Source organism: Gadus chalcogrammus, chromosome 12 (assembly GCF_026213295.1).
Source record: "Gadus chalcogrammus isolate NIFS_2021 chromosome 12, NIFS_Gcha_1.0, whole genome shotgun sequence".
NCBI classification, from domain to species: Eukaryota; Metazoa; Chordata; class Actinopteri; order Gadiformes; family Gadidae; genus Gadus; species Gadus chalcogrammus.
In genome coordinates, this window is record NC_079423.1 from 1,668,881 (window position 1) to 1,689,408 (window position 20,528).

Consider the following 20,528-nt stretch of genomic DNA (forward strand, 5'->3'; position numbering starts at 1 on the left):
CCCCCCCGCCGGGGCTGCTCGTCCGCTGTTACACAAAATCTTAGCTATGCTCTGATTGGAGGCGTGTGGGGTAGTTGGAGGTAATATTCAAGTGTGCCCCCTTCCTACGTAGGAGGAGGTGCCGAAACTGACCCGCTCGTTTGGTAACTGTAGGCGGGCTACTTTCAGAAATGCATATCTCACTCAAAAAATCATGTACAGACTTTTTTCAAAGTTTGTATGCGTGTAGGAGCACCAGAGACCCAAAACAACACCCCAAATCCCAGGAAAAGTGTTGTTTTCATAATATGTCCCCTTTAATATTAATATACATGGTCATTGTGTGTGTGTGTGTGTGTGTGTGTGTGTGTGTGTGTGTAGGAAGCCCGGCAATCAAGCTTATCATGGAGTACCTTCCTGAAGGCAGTCTGAAGGACTACCTGCCCCGCCATCGGAACAAGACCATCAATGACCTGATTAGCTACGCCGTGCAGATCTGCAAGGTACCCACACTGTTGGGACTGTCATACGCCAGACACACAGTGCTGCAGTCTGAACCTCGCTCACATGGGATGTAATTTAGGATCTGTGTTGTTTACCTACGCCCTTCGCTACTGTCAAAATATTATTATGTGAGCGGGTGTCTGTGCGTGCGTGTCTGTACCTGCTTCTCCAGGGGATGGAGTACCTGGGCCGGCAGAACTACATCCACCGGGATCTTGCGGCGCGTAACGTGCTGGTGGAGAACGAGTCGACGGTGAAGATCGGAGACTTCGGCCTCACAAAGAGCATCAAGGAGAACAAGACATACTACAAGGTCAATGACGACCACGACAGCCCCGTCTTCTGGTGAGTTTCCCCGCTCCACAGTAAAGTAGTAGTAAAATGTAGTAGTAGTGTGTATAAATGAAGCAGTTTTCAAACAAAGTCACATTGCTTTGTAGGTCAACAGGTGTAATCAACCCCATAAAAGCTATATATTTTTTATCAAATAATAAGTAAGTGAGAAATAACAGTAATAGTTCAGTATAGCTGATATATTTAATGCAGAAAATAAAACCCACCTACAGAAATAAAAACACGTGCTGTAAAATAAAAGCCTGCCTAAAAGATGAAATCTTTGTGATTGCGGCATTTTCTGCATGGAATATTGGCTTCCGGGTCCCTGGTGAAGTCCTTGCACCAGCGCTTTAAATGTTTAGATGTGAGTTGTGTGTGTGTGTGTGTGTGTGTGTGTGTGTGTGTGTGTGTGTGTGTGTGTGTGTGTGTGTGTGTGTGTGTGTGTGTGTGTGTGTGTGTGTGTGTGTGTGTGTGTGTGTGTGTGTCAGGTATGCCCCAGAGTGTCTGCTCCAGCGTAAGTTCTTCCTGGCGTCTGACGTGTGGTCCTTCGGCATGACCCTGTACGAGCTCATCACGTATTGCGACCCCCACTCCAGTCCCATGGCGGTCAGTACACTATCTGCTTGTGTTTTTACTAATTAGTCATGTTCAGTTAACCTTGTGGTTTTATTAGGTTCACCTCTTTGGACATGTTCAGTTCACCTTGTGTTATTACTAGGTTCATCTCTTAAGTCATATTCAGTTCACCTTGGGTTTTTACAAAGCTCACATATTTTCAAGGTTTGTATGTGGGCACTTAAAAACATACTGCCTTTACCGCTCGGCTAGGTTTCGGTTTACCAAGGAAGGGGAAGAGATAGGCTTTATCACGCCTAATTATTGGTACGTCCAAAGCGTGTCGAGGACGTTTATGAGACTAATCGTATTTGAGAAAATGTACTTTGTTTGAATCTTGCACCAATCTAGGAGTGGTTGCCATGTATTGTCGGAGAATGATCCAACATCTGGCAACTACTGTGAATCGATAAATAAATAAAATACAGAGACAGCAGAGTAGTAAGAAGAAAAAAAACACGCCTCACTGTCAACGAAACTAGTGCAAACACGTCTCTCCTGTGAAAACGCAACCTGACCACCATCAAATATTTAGTTTTAGACACACTGCATCAGCCTTAATGTGACGGGTGACTAGATCGGGTCGGGTTCACGTTTCACCTTAGTTAGTACCTTATGAGAACATACTAGGGACATAAACATGAATTCACGGTATCCTTTCAACTTTTTCATTGGGATAATTATTATGGGATGGCTTCTATGTCTGTTCATCGGCTGTGTGCTTTGTCTCTATGCCAAGGGTAAGGCTGACCACAGGGCTGCAGCATACTGTAGAGCAGTGGTTCCCAACCTTTTTTGAGCAAACGCCCCCCTGACCTTACCCTGATCCTCTGGCGCCCCCCCCCAATAATAATTAAAAAAAAAATAACAACCCCACTCACACTCGTGTTATACTGCCTCTTAAAGGTTTCAATTTATCGTTTTTCATTGATTTTGCGTTGGTCACTAATAGCAATGAATGCCCTCTGAGTCGGTTTTGGTGCAAATATTGAAAGAAAGAAGAGTTGAGGAAGAAATGGTTGGACTGAACATTCATTCACCGTGACCGCGGTGCAGGCACTCCCGTGACTCCCGGCCGCCACGACTCCCGTCGTGCCCCGGCCGCGGCACCCTGCGGCCCGGGCACCGTGACCTTGGGTACCGGGACCACTCCCGCGACTCCCGCCGTGCCCCTTGAACGAATGAAAGAATGGCCTGGGTACCGCGGCCCGGGCAACGCGGACACCGCGAAAACAGATCGCAGAGCCGAGGCCTAATTAGGCCTATATATTTTGCATTTGAAATGCCTTTTCGTGGTGACTACGCTCAGAGCAGCTGGAACTGAACAACAGCAAGAGGAAGGAGGAAAACGGGCTATGAAACAAAATTTGATATTTTTTCCTTGCTAGCCATGTTTGGATGTGTTGTGTGGGAACAATGAACAATGAAATTCTAAAATCCCCCCTCAGAAATGGAATCACGTTCCCAGCGCCCCCCCTAGGTTGTGCGAACGCCCTCCAGGGGGCGGTACCGCCCCCGTTGAGAAACAATGCTGTAGAGGGTGGCTTGCTATACCGTGAATCATAGCGATGACTTGGAGACAAAGTGCTCTTTTCGTGTTGAACCTATGTCCCATACGCCGCACACTCCACCGGAGAGCCTTTTATTTGGATATCCGTCGGCACACATCAGGATCTGCCTAGGAATGATTTCCTTCCCCGAGGCCATAACCTACCGCGTCAGTCTACATCGCCGTCCTGTCGTCAGTTAGTAACGGTCATCTATTTGGTCTTGAGTCATCCCCCAAAACAAAGAACAGAACCCAACATGAACCAAACATTTTGAACGACAGAAACCGTCAATCATAACCATCTCCAACCGATATTCCCTTGCACCAAAGACAAACATAATACCCCGTAGACAATATTAAAGATAATTAAATGTTAGGCTTGTAAAGTCGAGCTTGGGTTTTATATTCAATTTTTTTCAATTGAAGATCCCTGAGTGCCTGAGTGAACTGTCCTATTTGTATTATTAAATATTAATGAGATGATGTCGGTGTAGGCTGAATAAAGCCTCGCTCCTGAATGCTGTAAGCGCAAAATGCAAGAAATATAAATTTAGTGCCAGAACAAATATCCCTATGGTTAGTTTGCTCATGGTCCGTGTTTAGCCAGAGGTTTGGATAATAGGCTGACTGGTGTAGCACTATTTACCGGCAAATTATTGTAGTCCTTGCTTAGTAAGAAGTTTCTGAAAGGCTCCCAATCTTTAGTGTGTCTGTTTAAAATAAAAGCCCTTCATTTTAATGTGGTAATTCCAGTTCAAAATTTGTGAGTCTACTTGTTGTCAAAAGAGGAACGAGAGGTGCAACACCAGGGCTGCAACAAGGGAACCAAGTTGGCTGCTCTGACATGCATGGGCTAAGGTAGCTCTAACTCCGAATCAACCCAAACTCTAACTTTAAAAGACCGAGAATCTAACTGACAACGGAATACTGGTAGGCTCTCTCATATCTGTGCCTGCGTTAGGGCTGGGCGATATGGACAAAATCTTATATCACGATATGAGTACATTTATATCACGATATGGATATATATCACGATATGGTATTTTTGAAGTAAATTAAAATAATAAATGGCTTAAAATAACCATACTTCACATTTGATCAGTTTTTTCTTTTATTTTGAACTTGAATTTCCATGCTTACAAAGGAGTAAGTAGCGAACAATCTGTCATTAACTGCAGTGTCATATAGTGCAAACATCTTGTAAACATTTAACTGTTTTTTTTAAAGGTGTGCTTCACACCTGCCTGGCTGTCAGTCAGTGCAGTGTAATATAAAATAAAAATCACAGCATCACACAAATATTTTAAATACTAATTATACACTTATAAAATAAAGTTATGTGCTGTGCAAATAGCTGGTGGTAAAAATAGAACTGTTTCTTCAATACAAATGAGAATTTTTTTCAAGTTAACAGGTGAGTCTCACACCTGCCTTGCTTCAGTCAGTGCAGTGCAATATCATTTTTTTTTTTTTCTTTTTTTTTTTTCTCTCTCGGTATAAACGATATGGCCAAATCTCTCCCAGTAGACACTTTCATATCGTCCACGGTATGATATCGTCATATCGCCCAGCCCTAGTATCAGTATTACCCACCAGATGAAAGAAGACATTTTCCATCAAATTATATGGTTTAATGCTAACATCTTAATCCAAGGAAAACCTTTCTTTTGGAAGATAATGTTTGAAAAGAAAATTGTATTTTTTAAAGGACATTGTGTGTGATGATGGAAATAGTATGATATACTGTCAATTTGTCAAGATCTATGGAAACATCTATTCCATCCACAATTTGAACCAGCTGACTGCATCCCTTCCCACAAATTGGAAGAAAAAAAATCAAGGAGGGTCTTCCAAAAACATTAGTGTGTGCCATATATAAAAAAATCTAAATTGGTTAATAAAATAAAAGTACATTACATTTTTACATGATTTCAAACTCGCTTCTGGCTCTCCCATACAGAGTACACACAACACGGGAGGATCGGTTAGATTGACCAATTCCATGGAAACACGTCTTTAGACCAATATATAAAACATCACTTGACCTTTCTTCAAGATACTTTCAATTCAAATTAATTATAATTATTAAATTAATTAATAATTATAATTCTAACAAATTTGAGCCATCTGACCTTGGTAGGTTTTGTGAACAGGAAAGTGAATCATCAACTCATCTCTTCTGGTACTGTCCCACAGTGGCAAGTTTGTGGATACAACTCCAGCAACTGTATTCTAACAGCAATACAACCTTAAAACTGGATTTAACGAATGTACTATTGGGAGATCTTGAGGAAGAAAATACATTCATAAATAATGTAACAATTTTGTTGGGATAATATTTATATTTACTTATAAATTGATTTAAGCACTTTCTCAAACATACTTTTATGATAGAATCACACATTGCAGATAAGAATGGTAAAAATTAACAACTTTGTCTCGGTGGGCTGCAGTCAGTCGGCAAGAAGTTCTTGACATGCTGACATAATCTGTTAGTTGTACTTGTAAAAGTATGCCTCAAACATGTACATCAACAACAACTCCTGATGCTGCGGATATTTATATTTATTTTTAACTAAATAGACTGGTTTTGTTTTTGTTTGTGTCTGTCTGTTTGTAGGATTGAGGTGACTCTGTATGAGAGCTCTAATTTTGGTTTTGTTGTTTAATCCTTGACAACGTATGAATGTATTAAATGAAAATTAAAAAATAGCAGAGTCCCCCAAGAGTCCCCCCAATGGTGGACGGTGGGTAAAAAAAAGAAAAAGAAACAACACTTTAACTAGACCTTTTCTTTTACTCTCCCCGCCGCACTTCTCCTCCCCTCAACAGCTGTTCCTCAAAATGATGGGCAAGACTCATGGTCAGATGACCGTCACCCGATTGGTGACCATTCTGGACGAAGGGAAGAGGTTGCCACGACCAGAACCTTGCCCAGAGGAGGTAAGACTCCCAACAGATACACTTGTAGATAAACAACTTAACGGGGGTGAAAAATATTTGATTTATTATTGGAGCATGATCATGGGGGTCCTTCTGCCACTGAAAAATATTTGATTTAATATTGAAGCATGATCATGGGACAGACAGCAAAGTTACCAAGGATACATTCAGTGAGACAATGGATGAACAAGATTCTTATAGGGAAACATTTGCATTGTGGGTAGTGAATACAAAGGTGAGTGGAAGTGACCATCGTGGAGAGTTTAGGATTGGCGGGAGAAGCCAAGGTATACTGCAATACACTATGGGGGAAGTGTAATTGTCTGCAAACAAGGCTGCAACACAAGACGTTTTTACAATGCCATAGATGCCCGTCTTATGCACGCCTGTTTCCCAGCATGGTCCGCACGTTTAGACTGCCTGAGGTTAATCGCCCGCTTGAGCTAGCACTCCAATTTACCCTCCCGGACCCTACACACATTGGCGGTTTCATTCTGATGTAAATGCAATCAGGTGGTTCCAAGGCGGGACTTGGGTAGAGATGTTGCTGCGTTGTCTGGACAGAGACCATGCAGCGATATCAACATGAGTGGTTCTAACTAGGGCTGCCCGATTATGGAAAAAATCATAATCACGATTATTTTGGTCAATATTGAAATCACCATTATTCAAACGATTATTTTTGAGTTTGAAAACATGATGTATTTATTCAGCATGTCTCTCCCAAAAAACACTGAGAACTTGGAAATTTCGCTAATGAGAATAAAAAAGAAAAAATAAATATTAAAAACTTTATATTAGTTTTGTGACTGTTTGACGCTATAATCAAAATCGCGATAAAAATTGGATCAAACGCCCAGCCCTAGTTCTAACTGAAGAGGCAGTGAAATCCACAATCTCCTGATCATGTGAGAGAAGGTCATGCAGTCGCATTAAACGAAGACGGGGAAAGATGGTGCAATCTAAGAGAGAGACGTTTGTTATCAACAGGATAAAAAAGAATAAAAGACTAGAACTGCAAGCAGTTATGCAGGGGTCCAAGAAGTGTGCATTTCGCCGGCACAACGCGACAAGAAATGTGCATTTCGCCAGCACAACGCGAAGCATGTGTTCAAAACGCTACCCTGAACCTGTGGATACAAAGGATTTGACTGTGGTAGGAGTAGCGAGAAGTCAGTGTAGCGTTTTTGCGGCCCCTAATGGCGAAATGTTCCGATATTTTTATCGAACGTCATTAAGGTTAGCACCGACATGTCTGTAAAATTTGGACTCGATCCGATGTATAATTCTGGATTTCTTTGGATTTTTGATTTTTCACATCTAATTTAGCTAATAAACAAATATTCAAAACGCTACCGTTTCGTCGTCGAAGGTCGGATCAAAAAAGTGTCTATGATTTCTTTGCGTGTGCGTCTGAAGATGCCGTGTGCAAAGTTTTGTGTCAATTGGTCAAGAAATGTGGGAGGAGTAGCGAAAAAACAGTTTTGCGGTTTTCGCGATATTGCGAAAAATATTCATTGACGCAAATGGGCGTGGCCTAGGCCAAAAGATGCAGCAAACTCCAGTGCATATGTGGGTACAAGTTTTTGAATGTGGGAGGTTCGGTGTGGGAGTTATAGCCCCAAACGCGTATTCCTTGGTATAGCGCCACCTAGTGGCCGGCATTTCTGGATTTGGTTATCTGAGTAGCGGTGCCGGACCTGGATCTAGTCATGCAATTGGCGTGTCGGCACCATTTACGGTTTGGGCTGTGGTACAACTTCTAGGGGGAGGCAGTATAAAAATAAGAAAAATCCTTACAAAAACAATAGGGATCCAACCTGTTGGCTTGGACCCCTAATAAATAGAATCTACACAACATTGCCAAAAGTCTATCAGACTTCTGCAAATGCCATTACAAACTATCTTAATAGCTCCCAGTCAGAGAGAGGAAGGGAGGTATCTAGGTACAGGGAGAATGTATACAATTAATTTCAATGTCAACAGTAATTGTTTAACATGGTTGATTCAATTTGTATGTACGGTAATTGTATTTTATAGTTATGATTAATATTTCTACGACGCCTACGTTGGAATATCATCTGTTTACTTTAATAAACCCTGAGCTATTGACACGGGTCTTAAGGTAAGGTTCTTTCTTGTGGAGCTACTGGAGCTTCTCCAGTAGCTGGGGTGACGGCTGCTAGCATGCTATTGGTAGTATAAGTGCTACTCTAGATAGTTTTTATTTACACATACTTTGAAGGGATAGACACTAATATTTTTAAGTACTTTCCCCAGGGGCAATCAAGCTCCAAATCTTGGTGGCCAAAATATTTTTTTGGTGGCTAAAATGTTCATTTATAATACAGAAATGGCAATTTAACATAACTTTACACATCTTAACTGACATTTTTATCTATTAGTGTATAATAGATAAAAAGTAATTAACGGAATGAAAAAAACATAACTTTTTATTTATAGGGGACTTATTATGAAAACAACACTTTTCCTGGGATTTGGGGTGTTTTGGGTCTCTGGTGCTCCCACACGCATACAAACTTTGAAAAAAGTCATGATTTTTTGAGTGAGATATGCATTTCTGAAAGTACCCCGCCTACAGTTACCAAACAAGCAAGTCAGTTTCGGCGCCCCTCCTACGTAGGAAGGGGGCACAGTTGAATAATACCTCCCACTTCCCCACTCCCCTCCAATCAGAGCATAGCTAAGATTTTGTGGACCAGCGGATGAGCAGGTCCGGTGGGGGTAACTCGGTGGCAGCCCTGCAGCTAAGCTCCGTGAATACAATCCCTTTCTCTGCCGTACTGCCGCTGAAGCTTCCGCGGCAGTCCGGAGGAGACGTGGAGAAGAAAGGGATTGTACTCCCGGAGCTGGACTGCCGCCGAGCTACCCCCGCCGGACTGGTCAGTCTGGCCAGTCCTTATTGTTGTTAAGGGCTGGTGAGAGAATGGTGAAGAGATCTTCTGGTTTTACCTCGAAGCGGGAAAAGAAGCAGTTCAGTTCCTCTGCCAGTGAGGCGTCGGCGTTGGCCGTCGTGCTGTTGCTAGTTGGTGGATGCACTGCCACACCCGCCATGGATCTTTATTTTTGGATTGTTGTTTTTGAAGTAAGGGGCGAGGGAGGGCCATCTGTGTAAGGAGATTTGATTCATGATGTATCAAGTTCCTGTAAAACTATTTCAAGGCGAAGTTGTATACATTTAACCTAATTTAATGCATGCATTATTTTTATTTTAGCTCATGTACCAAACATACATTTTCTTTGGTTGTGTACCTGCACGTGTGCAGTTATTAAGTCAATTAGGTCGTATTCAGCTGTTAATGGTGCTCACGATTGGTCTTTTACATGCCAATTTTGTGTGTTGGGTACACAAAATGTAATCTCATTGAAGACCAATTTTCTGTTGCGGTCATTGTGTTCCTTACACAGACCTTGTGAGGTTTGTGTGTTGGAGATAGATGAGAGGTTCCTTGTATACCAGATAACGTCATTGTTAAAAAATGATGTTGCGTTTAGGTGTGTATTTGCCATTGCAGAAGAACAGGATTGATCGTTTTTCTGGCAATATACGTTTATGGCAGGAATTTGGTTAATTTGGCCAATTTTAGTCTATAGTTGGTCTCGAAATTACCAATCCGATCTTGCAAAACATGCTATCTACACACAATATACACCATAGGAAAGCTGAGACTCAAAGGAGTCCAATGATATAAGCAAAATCATTTTGTGAGCCTATATTGATTAACTGTTGATTAGATGTAAAGGAATAAGGTCAATAACATACCTTTCCAAGTTACCCACCCCCCACACACACACACCACACACACTCTCTATCTAAAATGTATTCATACTTCATCACTTTAGCTATTTGTTTAACTTCATTTTTTTCCGACCATTGTTATTTTTTTAAATGGTGTGCATGTTTACATTGTTCACACCAGCTTGAAGGTGAGCTTAGGGGTATAGGCTTCAGTGTTGTGCAAGTTCATACTGCACAAGCACTAGCTCAAAGTTCAGTTCACACAGTTCAAAATTAACTCTTCTGAATTTTTTAAAAAGTTCAAAGTCCCAGAAAATGAACTGTTCACGTTAGTTTCTTATTTTTTATTCTATTATTTTTCATTAGAACCTCCTACCCATTTATCCCAAGCCCCCCAATCATTGCCACTGGCCAAACTAAATGAATTACTGTATACTAGGGGTGTAATGATACACGTATTTGTACCGAACCGCCAGGGTACAGGCACTTCGGGGTGGTTACAGAGGTGGACCGCGATGCGTAAACGTGGCTTCCATAGCATTAATAGTAAAAGTCGGAGTTCCCCCCGGACCGTTTGGCCAAAGTATACTACTCTGACTCCGTAATCCGACGCCGTCACTACGGAGACCCCTCAGCTTCTCTCTGTCGGCATGTCGGATACGCAATGCAATTCGCCGCCCGATCGATCTTATTTGTTGACGACAAACCAAGTAAGAAGTGTTGTAAATAAACTTGCAAAGCTTTCAAATCCTATTTGGAGTTTTATTGGTCCTTAAGGTGCAAAGTAAACAATGTAAAAAGTAATTAAGGTGCAAAGTCAAACCGGAGAAGTGATTCCGGAAAAGATTTTGTTAGAGGACTAATCACAGCCCTTGCCTTCTCCGTTGCGTCGACCAATAGGTCCAATAGGTCCTCCGACAGGCTCTCCGGGTACGGAGAGGGCTCTCCGCGTCTATGTACAGCAGTTTAACATGCACAGGTATTTGAAAAGGCACCATCAAGGTGTTACTATCACCGTTGCTGTGAGAAATGAAAACGAGCTGTGCAAACCCAGCTCACGACACTATTTCAACCACCCCTGTCTGGGAATTCAGAAATGCAAATGCCATAACCAAGTTTATTGAAAGAAAAGTGAAAAATCAAGATAACCGCGTTAGTTTGAATTGGGTGGAGGAAGTTTGCGGCTGTTGGCTCATGGCTTAACTCTTCGGCAGTATCGGCCCAACAAAGTGATTTAAACAAATTATATTGTTAATGGATGTTTCAGTGAAGCCAGGAGATTCGGTTTGGCCACCCAGACCGGTATTCTCCCTTTTTATTTGGTGAGTGCTATATGCAGCGCTCAACTATAGAGTTGTGCGATATGACCAAAATATCATATCCCGACATAGGTCATTCATTATCCCGATCACGATATAGCACATTTTCTGTAAATTCAATGAATAAATAGTTGATATGAAATGACCACATGGAAAGGCCCATTTCGTATTACATTTTGAATCATATACTCGACAAATAAAGGTAACTTACTCATGATCATTTTTCTCCTTTTATTTAGAACCTTTTGTTTCAACTAAGCATGTAACAAAATATAAAATATTAATGTATAAGTATAAAAAGGTGACTAACAAAATATAGGCCTAAAATGGGAATATGGTCAAAAATATCAAAACCAACCATATAATACTCCAACAGTATAACTGTTTGAATTGTAGCAGCAAACAAAAATGAATACAGGCCTAACATAAATATTGGTATTTAGAATTCCAAATGTCAACATGGAACACTTTCAAGTTTAAACTATAGCAGCAAAATAAGGCTCCCAAAAATAGATAAAATATAATATAACAAGTAAAAAAACACTCCTTCAAGCTTGAATTATAGCAGCATTATATGAAAACAACCAAAGTGCCGCAAACAAAATAAATACATCACACTGTTTGACATAATTCTTGCGCAGGTGGTAAAAGAGGATAGTGGTGTTTGAGTCTGAGGGGACCGGTCTGCGGCATACTTTGCGAAGTACGGTTTTCTGGTCCGTGTCAGACTTTTCATACCCAAACCACGTCCTCGCGACAGAAGTAGCCACTCTTTTAGTTACAAGCTCCTCGTTTTGTCTTGGCTGATGGTTCCCGCGGGTCCTTAAAAAGTCTTAAAAAGTCTTACTTTTTTTGTGTGAAATTAAGGCCATAAATTGTCTTAAATTTACTGTAAATTTGCTCTAGGTATTACATTTTGCAGAGGGTTTTTTAAGACTAGGGGAAATTGTCGCAAACAACAAATCAGTGTCTTTTGATTACGGCATTTTCAGGAGTTTTACATTACGTTAACGTTGACATCAGTCATCAGTAGGCTAACTGGCTGGCGCTACTTTTAGCTAGTGACGGTTGACATCATTAGGCCAACTTGCACTACTTTCAAGATGGGACGGTGCAAATTCAATGAGAAATGGTTTGAGGAGGATAAGTTTCGGGGTGGTTGGATAAGGCAGGTGACTACGAGGCAAGGTGTCGTTTATGCCGAAAGTCATTCATACTAGGGACCATGATGGGAGCAAAAGCTCTCGAGTCCCACACAAGGTCGCAGAAACATATCCGATGCTCCGCAGCAGCTAGCGGGACTACACCGATGCCCGTATTATTTGAAAAAATAGTTCAGCATCCGTGGCTAGTACTTCACATCGGACGGCGTTAACCAGCTTTGTGTCGCCACAAGAAACCCAGAAGGCGGAGGTATTGTGGGTTCTCCACATGTCGAGCAGACATAATTCCTTCATATCGAACGAGGACATTAGTAGCGTCTTGGCTGCTATGTTCCCAGATTCGGAGTTTGCGAAGTCGTTCCCCTGTGGTGAAAACAAAACGGCCTATCTTGCCAAATACGGCATCGCATCTTTCATAAAAAGAGAGCTGGCACGCAGCGTAAACGATAAACGGTACGTTCTAATGTTCGACGAGAGTATGAACAAAACCACTAAAAGCAAACAGATGTATATCCATGTGAGGTACTGGATCACGGACGACAACGACAGCCATGTCATATCGCGGTACTATGGATCACATTTCATGCTGGATCATCATCATAGTCCAAACAGTAAATTAATTAAATTGTGTGTTTGTGTTAGGGCTGTCTTTGACTTTTGCCCAAAAATCATCGCTGTCTAATAAATTCTTCATTCACTGCCTCTTCCTTGGTCATTACAATATTATGAATAGACTGCGTCGGGTTCTCCAACGTCTCTCCCTTTTGGCCTGCCCATAACAGGTTCGAATATTAAGGGATGCCTAATATTCGTTAGAATTTTGATTTATTTTTTGATATTCGAATAATGAAGTTCGGGGTCAAAGCGTGTGTGTGTGTGTGTGTGTGTGTGTGTGTGTGTGTGTGTGTGTGTGTGTGTGTGTGTGTGTGTGTGTGTGTGTGTGTGTGTGTGTGTGTGTGTGTGTGTGTGTGTGTGTGTGTGTGTGTGTGTGTGTGTGTGTGTGTGTGTGTAGATCATTGGCAGCTGCGTTTACATGGACACATCTGATCCGCGTAGATGTGGAACAACAGCTCAATCGGAATAGAAAAGGATCATATATATAAGCCTCAATCGGAATACAATTATCTGTTCGGAATATAATTCTATTCGGCTGCAGAAGAGGTAGTGTTGTCCGCTATGATTGACATGTATACACTTATTCAGATTATTTTGGTGTTTAACTTGGTCCACTCCGCACACCAAACTTGACCGCTGTCAAGGACGGTGGATTTATTGCCTGATTCACGTCTTTGTTATCACTCCGTAGTAGTTACAGTAGTCCGGTAATTTATCAACCCCAGCGTGTCTGGTTGCTAAGTGACGGGACATGGGTGTTTATGGGTGACACGGGTGGGTTCATGTGTTCGCGTATCGTCGTGTCCGCGCGCTTCTGAGATGACTTTGCAAGAGTACTATTACTACTGCTAGTACTACGGCTACTAGTACTACTAACTACTACTAGTATCACTCAAAATTAGGTTGATGTGTCTTATAAGTGACTAAATAAATTCCCTTTTCTATCAAATAATTTTTCTGACATTTTTGGGGTCTTAATTTATGTGGGGTCTTTAATTATGTGTTAGTCTTAAAAAGGTCTTAACATTTCTTACATTTGACTTTAAAAATGGTGCAAGAACCATGTGGCTGGTCGGGAGTCCTTCTCCTGTTCGGAATTACCCCGTTCTGTGTCCTCCATGTTTGTTTGTGTTGCCTTCATGTGCCATGTGGAAGAACGTAAAGCGTCGTCCAAAGGACAAAGTATTACCGTAAAGAGTGTGATTTGCGACAAGACGAAATAAACGATAGAGCATAATATGAAGCGATAGACGTTTTTATTTCGTCACACATGCCCACGTCATATCGCGCAGCCCTACTCAACTATTGTTCTTAAGTTTTATTCTTTCTTTGTCTTCTTTATTATTCTCTGCAAACTTTGGGACCTATCTCCTTCCTCAATTTTTCCCTTAGAAAGACTATTCCAATTTGAAAATGTTCAGATTAGCTTGGAATCACTAGTTTCTTTTCAGATTTTTTAAATATTTCATACTTAAGATATTCTACTTTTAAAATACTATTTATAAAAATGGAAGTCAATTCTCTGACACTTTATTCTTTATTCTTTATTTCAAGGATAGCCCCTTGAGATGTATCATCTCATTTTCGAGGGGGTCCTTACAATAATGACAAATAATACAATGAAAGTAAAAAGTAAGTTATAAACATAAATTCAAACACATAAGCACAAGGACAAACACACGCACACTCACACACCCACACACACTCCAACAATGCTCCCAATAGCTACCCCCCCCCCCCTTTCCACCCCCTACCAGCCAGTATTACACAGAGTACAATCAAATATATTAATATACATTACATACAATAAATACATTTTCTTGCATGCACAAGTAGAATATACAGTACATATTTGAACCCAGATACACACATGTAAATAGTATAGTGGACAAAAGGAAAGCAGGTATGAGTAGAATGATTCCTAGAGAGAAAAGGTAAGATAGATCAGAAACAAGAGCAGGATGTTTTATAATGCAAAACTAAAGATGATTTGAAGATATGGAAAGAAGTAATAGACCTAAGTGAGGAGGGAAGGTTGTTCCAATCTGATGGAGCTTTGAATTTGAATGCCCGACGACCAATTTCTTTCCTGATTCTAGGTTTAACTAGAAACAGGTGGTCCATGTGCCGTAGGCTGTATTGAGAAGTTAAAGGGATTAAGAGTTGTTTCAAATATGAAGGGAAATTGAGATGAATGCATTTGAATGTAAGTATTGACCAATGGAATTGCCTTCTGGAATTAGGGGCAAGCCAGTTCAGGGACTCATACATGAGGCAGTGATGGGTTATATAAGGACACCTGAGTACAAATCTACAAAGACTATTATGTAACACATTAAGAGGACGGAGATTTGTTTCAAAAGTGTTACCATAGATAACATCAGCATAGTCCAATATTGGGAGTATTAATTGCATTATAAGTCTTTTCCGGACTTCTTGTGAGAAGCAGTCAACAGAACGATAAAGAGATTTCAGACAACCAAAGATTTTCTTGGTGATTGCATTAATATGGGGTTTAAAGGATAGCTGAGAATCAAGCCAGAGGCCTAGATATTTAAATTCTTCAATTTTTTCTATTCTATTCCATCAAGAAGACTAATAGACCAGTTACTTGACAACAAATGATCAGGTTGAGTACAAAACAACATACTATATGATTTTTTCTTATTCAGCAGAAGCTTATTTGAAGAGAACCATATTTGAACCAAATTAAAATCAGATTGTAGAGAGTGTTGAATTTGTAAGATATCAGAGCTGGATGAGTATAATACAGTGTCATCTGCATATAAATGAATTTGAGAGTCCAAACAGATTTGAGGAAGATCATTAATAAAGATCGAGAACAAAAGAGGACCTAAGGATGAGCCTTGTGGAACACCTTTATCATTGATCTTAAATTCTGATAGACTTCCCTGAAAGGAGACACACTGACTTCTAAAATTAAAAAAATTGTTAAAAAATAATAGTTAGTAGAAAGACCAATAGCATACAATTTATCTAAGAGAAGATAATGATCCATCATATCAAATGCTTTTGAAAGGTCAATAAATATAGCACCTGTAGGCATCTTGCTGTCAGCTGCTGACAATATGTCATTTGTACATTTTAGAAGAGCAGTGGTGGTTGAGTAATTAGGTCGAAAACCTGATTGTTGTGGAGATAATATGTTATTGTCTGCAAGGTATTTAGATAATTGATTAAATATTAGTTTTTCAAATATTTTTGCTATACTGTTGATCATTGAGATTGGTCTATAATTGTTGGTGTCTGAGGTGTCACCTCCTTTATGAAGAGGGGTTACTCTAGCGCTTTTCCATGATGACTGTGTTTCACAAGTTGCGAAAGATAAATTAAATAAATCAGCCAGTGGAAATGACAAAACTTGAGAGGCAAGTTTAAAGAACTTAATTTCCAGACCATCTGGACCAGCACTGCATCCAGAGCTTAGGCTATCAATAACCCGCTGAACATCAATTGGAAAGATAGTTTTAAAGCAAAAAGAGCTGCCAGACCTATTCTGATTCGAGGTAAGACCAGAGTAACCAGATAAAGAGCTACCAATTGTAGCGAAGTGCTGGCTAAATGCCTCTGCAATTAATAAAGGTTCACTCACAGTTTGATTATTTAGTCTAATATGCGTTGTAGGGCTTTTTGTGGATTTATTGGTTGTACTATTGATTCTCTTCAAAAATTTCTTCGGGTTCTTAAAATCAGTTGATAAGCAGTCTTTATAGTAATTTCCTTTAGCATTTCTTGTGTTGGTTTTACATTTATTCCTTAGCTCCTTATAAGCATTCCAGTCAGCAGCATCATTTGTTTTACGGTATTTTTTCCAGGCCTTGTCTCTTTGTTTGAATAAGTGTATGAGATCTCCCTTGATCCAAGGTAGATGTCGACCCTTGACCATAATTGATTTCAAAGGAGCATGCTTGTTGATTATCTCGACAAACTCAGTATAAAATAAATTCCAAGCATCTTCAACAGATGGGATTAATTTGAATCTCTCCCAATTTATATTTATATCCTGAGTGAAGTGTTCAGGGTTAATTTTATTAAATTGTCTTACTTTAATAATTTTAGGAGGAAGATGAGGCACTTTGATTTTCCAAATACAAAAAATCATAGAGTGGTCACTAAAAGAGTCAGGTAAGACCCCAGATTGTACAATTCTGCCAGGATGGGAAACTAAAATCCAATAAAGCAAAGAAGAAGAACTGGGACCGACTCTAGTGGGTTCAGTTATGAGTTGAGTTAGATTTATGCTGTTAAAGAGGTTCCGATCTTTTTGAGAGGAGCGATCCAGCCAATTAGAATTGAAGTCACCTAATATGATTTTTTCACTGGTGCAGTCTAAAGAATTAATGGTAGACAGTAGTGTCTGCTGGGGCAGATGGAGGTTTATAAATATTTCCAATGATTAGTCGTTTATTTTCATGAAAAATGATTTTGACGAAAAGGCCTTCAAAATGCTGGGGATTCTCATTTGGAAGAACAAGTTCTGCAATCAAATTTGAGGATACATATGTTAAGAGGCCCCCACCTCTTGAGCCTCTATCGTTCCTAAATAGAACATAATTATCAAGTTTGACTTCATCATCAGAAATATTGCAGTTTAACCAAGTTTCAGACAAAGTTATTACATGGGGTTTATTATAGGTAAGCCAGGCTCTCAGTAAATCAATTTTAGGTGGCAAGCTCCTAATGTTCAAATGAATAACATGCAGCCCTTTAGCACAATTTATTAATCCAAAATAACTGAGTAAGTATGCAAATGAGATGGAAAAAGAAATGCACACAGAGCATCATCGCAGGTTGTGGATTGTAGCAGGCAGGGGCAGGTGGTGAGAGAGGCAGAAGGAGAGCAACACACACACACACACACACACACACACACACACACACACACACACACACACACACACACACACACACACACACACACACACACACACACACACACACACACACACACACACACACACACACACACACACACACACACACACACACAGCATTGGAGAAAGCACGTAAGGCACATACCAAATAAGAAATAATAATAGTAGATGGTAAAAAGTAAAAAGAGCTCAGTCTGCATGGCTCAGCATATTGCAGACATATCAAAATGAAAGATCCATGTCTACTAAAAAGGGGTATATATTGGGCCTTTATAAGGCCGTCAGATGACGGCAAACAAAAATAAATTATTAATAATAATAATTATTATATGCTTCAACAGCTTCTTAGTTTATTCGCTTCAACATCCAAAAGTATTCAGCAATTATTCTAAACGAATTATTTATATATAGGCGTCTATCATTCCCAGTTTAAATAACTTAGATCAACCCGTCTTTTAGTGTTACGCCATTTTACGACACTTGTGATATGCTATACGGCAGACAGTAGTAAAGCAGCTGTCACTAGCATCGTCCATTGACAATTTTGCAAGAAACAAAACAAAAATAAAGCAGCAGTCACCAACTCAGCAATTCTATCAGCGATAGTTTGCACATATGAAACATAAAACTCCAGTCCGATGAGAAAATAAGTTAACGAGGATGAAACACAAAAAAAAAAAAAAAGTTCAAAAAGTTCATCAGCAGGCAGTGTGTTGTGTTGGCGCTGGCACTATCGACTGGTCGCCAGCCATCAGTCTGCTGCCATATCAGAGTCAATGGAAGAGTTAATGGAGGAGAGTGCACACAGGAAATTCTCAGCTTCACCGGGAGTATGAAAGAAATGTCTCTTACCAACATGGGTAATTCTCAGCGTGCAGGGAAAAAGCAGGCCATATTCGATTTCCCTATCACAGAGCTTTTTCTTCACTGCATCAAACTCTCGGCGTCTCTGGACTACACCAGCAGAGAAGTCTGGGTAGATAAAGATTCGAACATCCTTCAAAGAGCCCCCTTGGTTCACAGCCCTCGCTTTGTACTGAAGGGGGTCCCTCTTGTCCCTGGCCAGTTTCATTATCTTCAGCTTGTCTTGAAAGCACTGGAACTTTACCAAGATCGGCCTTGGACCCTTGGCTTTGACGTTGTCCAGGATACCAGTGCGATGACAGCGCTCTATCACAGGAGGAACGGAGAAATTTGCTTCACCTAGAAGTTTTGGAATCAGATGACTTATGAAGCCGAGGACATCCCCGGCCTCGGCCCTCTCGGGTATGCTGACGAATCGTAGATTGGAGCGTCTGCTTCGGTTCTCGGCGTCTTCAGTCCATGATTTAAGGTCGGTGTTTTCCTTTTCGAGCACCTTTACACGTTTGACCAGTTCTGTTATGTCATCTTCGTTTGAGCTTACTCTTTGCTGAATCTCATTGACCTGATCTCCGAGCATATGCAGGGAGTCATCTATTTTCTTCAGACTGGATCCAAGTGAATCTATTTTTGCGTCAATGTGTGAAATCATGTCGAGCTTCATTTGCTGCATCATATCACAAATACTTTGGAGAGTAATTGGTTCACCCATTGTGAGGCCAGCAGCGTTTCCACTCGCACAAGGAGGGTGAAGTCTTAAAACTCGTGGGTTTGGTGCTAAAGGCTGCTTTAGTTTTTCGTTCTTGTTTCACCACAGGTAGTTCATTAGCACCAGAGACTTTTTTCGGGTAATCGTAGTTATCACAACATCCTTAGTAGACAAATAGTTTAGCCAGTAGACTGGAGCTCACAACACTCACTCACTCACGGCGGCCATTACTACTTCAGACTTTGTAACTTGGTCAATATTTTATCGTTAACCTTCGTTCAAAGGTTTAAATAATCAAAACACTTGTATCTTCAATAATCTGGAAACAGAATTTCGATTACCTTTTATACTTTTTCAAAATCACAGTCTCATTGTTTTACACTGAGGTTACAGCGGGAGGACGTGCAGGCAGCGTTGCCAGAGTTGGTACTTTTTCACGCCCAATTGGACTACTTTTAATAAAGTTAGCATGGAAAAATTATCATTAGGTGAGTACATACAATTTCGGCTGGTTTAAATAAAAGGATTATTATAATTCTTTCGACAAACCTCAATCAATCATACCTTTCATAAGGCATATCGTTTGCTAGCAGCTAGTTCCACTATTACTAACCCTAACCATACAGCTACTACTACTACTTCAGCGACTACTACTACTACATCTACTTCAGCCACTACTTCAGCTACTACTACTTCAGTTACTACTACCATTACTACTACTACTACTACAGCTAGTACCACTACTACTACTGTCTTCCAGCTTTGACAGTATTACAGTTTAGCTTCCAGCTTTTGTAGCAATGTATTTAAGCACTTGCTTCTTCAGGTAATGTAATTCAGCATCAGTCAGTTTTTTGAGTTCAGCTTCCAGGTTTTCAGAAGTGCACTGTTATACATTTGACCTTTCAGATTTTTCAGCAGTGCTGGGCAATAAATCCGACTTTTCAGATTCATCAGATCAATTCATTTTACATTTCTGCATTTTTAGCAATGCTTTGCGCTTTTCATTCAGCTGTCACTTTATTTTTTTTCCAACCATTTACATTTTCTTGTGCATGTTTACTTTGTACTCCATTTAGACTTTTGAACTTTTGTCCAAATCCCTTCACTTGATTTAAGCTGTTGAGTGTTCTCACCGCACCTGCGGTGATTATAGGGCCTACGTGCGACACACCGTAGCAGTGTCGATGTCGGGGTGTCGGACGCCCCTCGGTCGAACCCCTTTTTAGTGTCACTGTGGTTTGTCGTTCACGGAGGTGCTCGGCTCGGCTCTTAACCCG

The 20,528-nt window shown here is 40.5% G+C and overlaps 1 protein-coding gene across 1 annotated transcript in view; it reads left to right on the forward strand.

Moving 5' to 3' along the window:
- Positions 1 to 20,528, forward strand: part of jak1 (Janus kinase 1) — a 51,285-nt gene that overhangs the window by 25,276 nt on the left and 5,481 nt on the right. The window contains exons 10-13 of the mRNA XM_056604113.1: positions 361 to 482; positions 656 to 828; positions 1,308 to 1,425; positions 5,816 to 5,926. Coding sequence (XP_056460088.1) covers positions 361 to 482; positions 656 to 828; positions 1,308 to 1,425; positions 5,816 to 5,926 — 524 coding nt within the window. The remainder of the gene's footprint in view (positions 1 to 360; positions 483 to 655; positions 829 to 1,307; positions 1,426 to 5,815; positions 5,927 to 20,528) is intronic.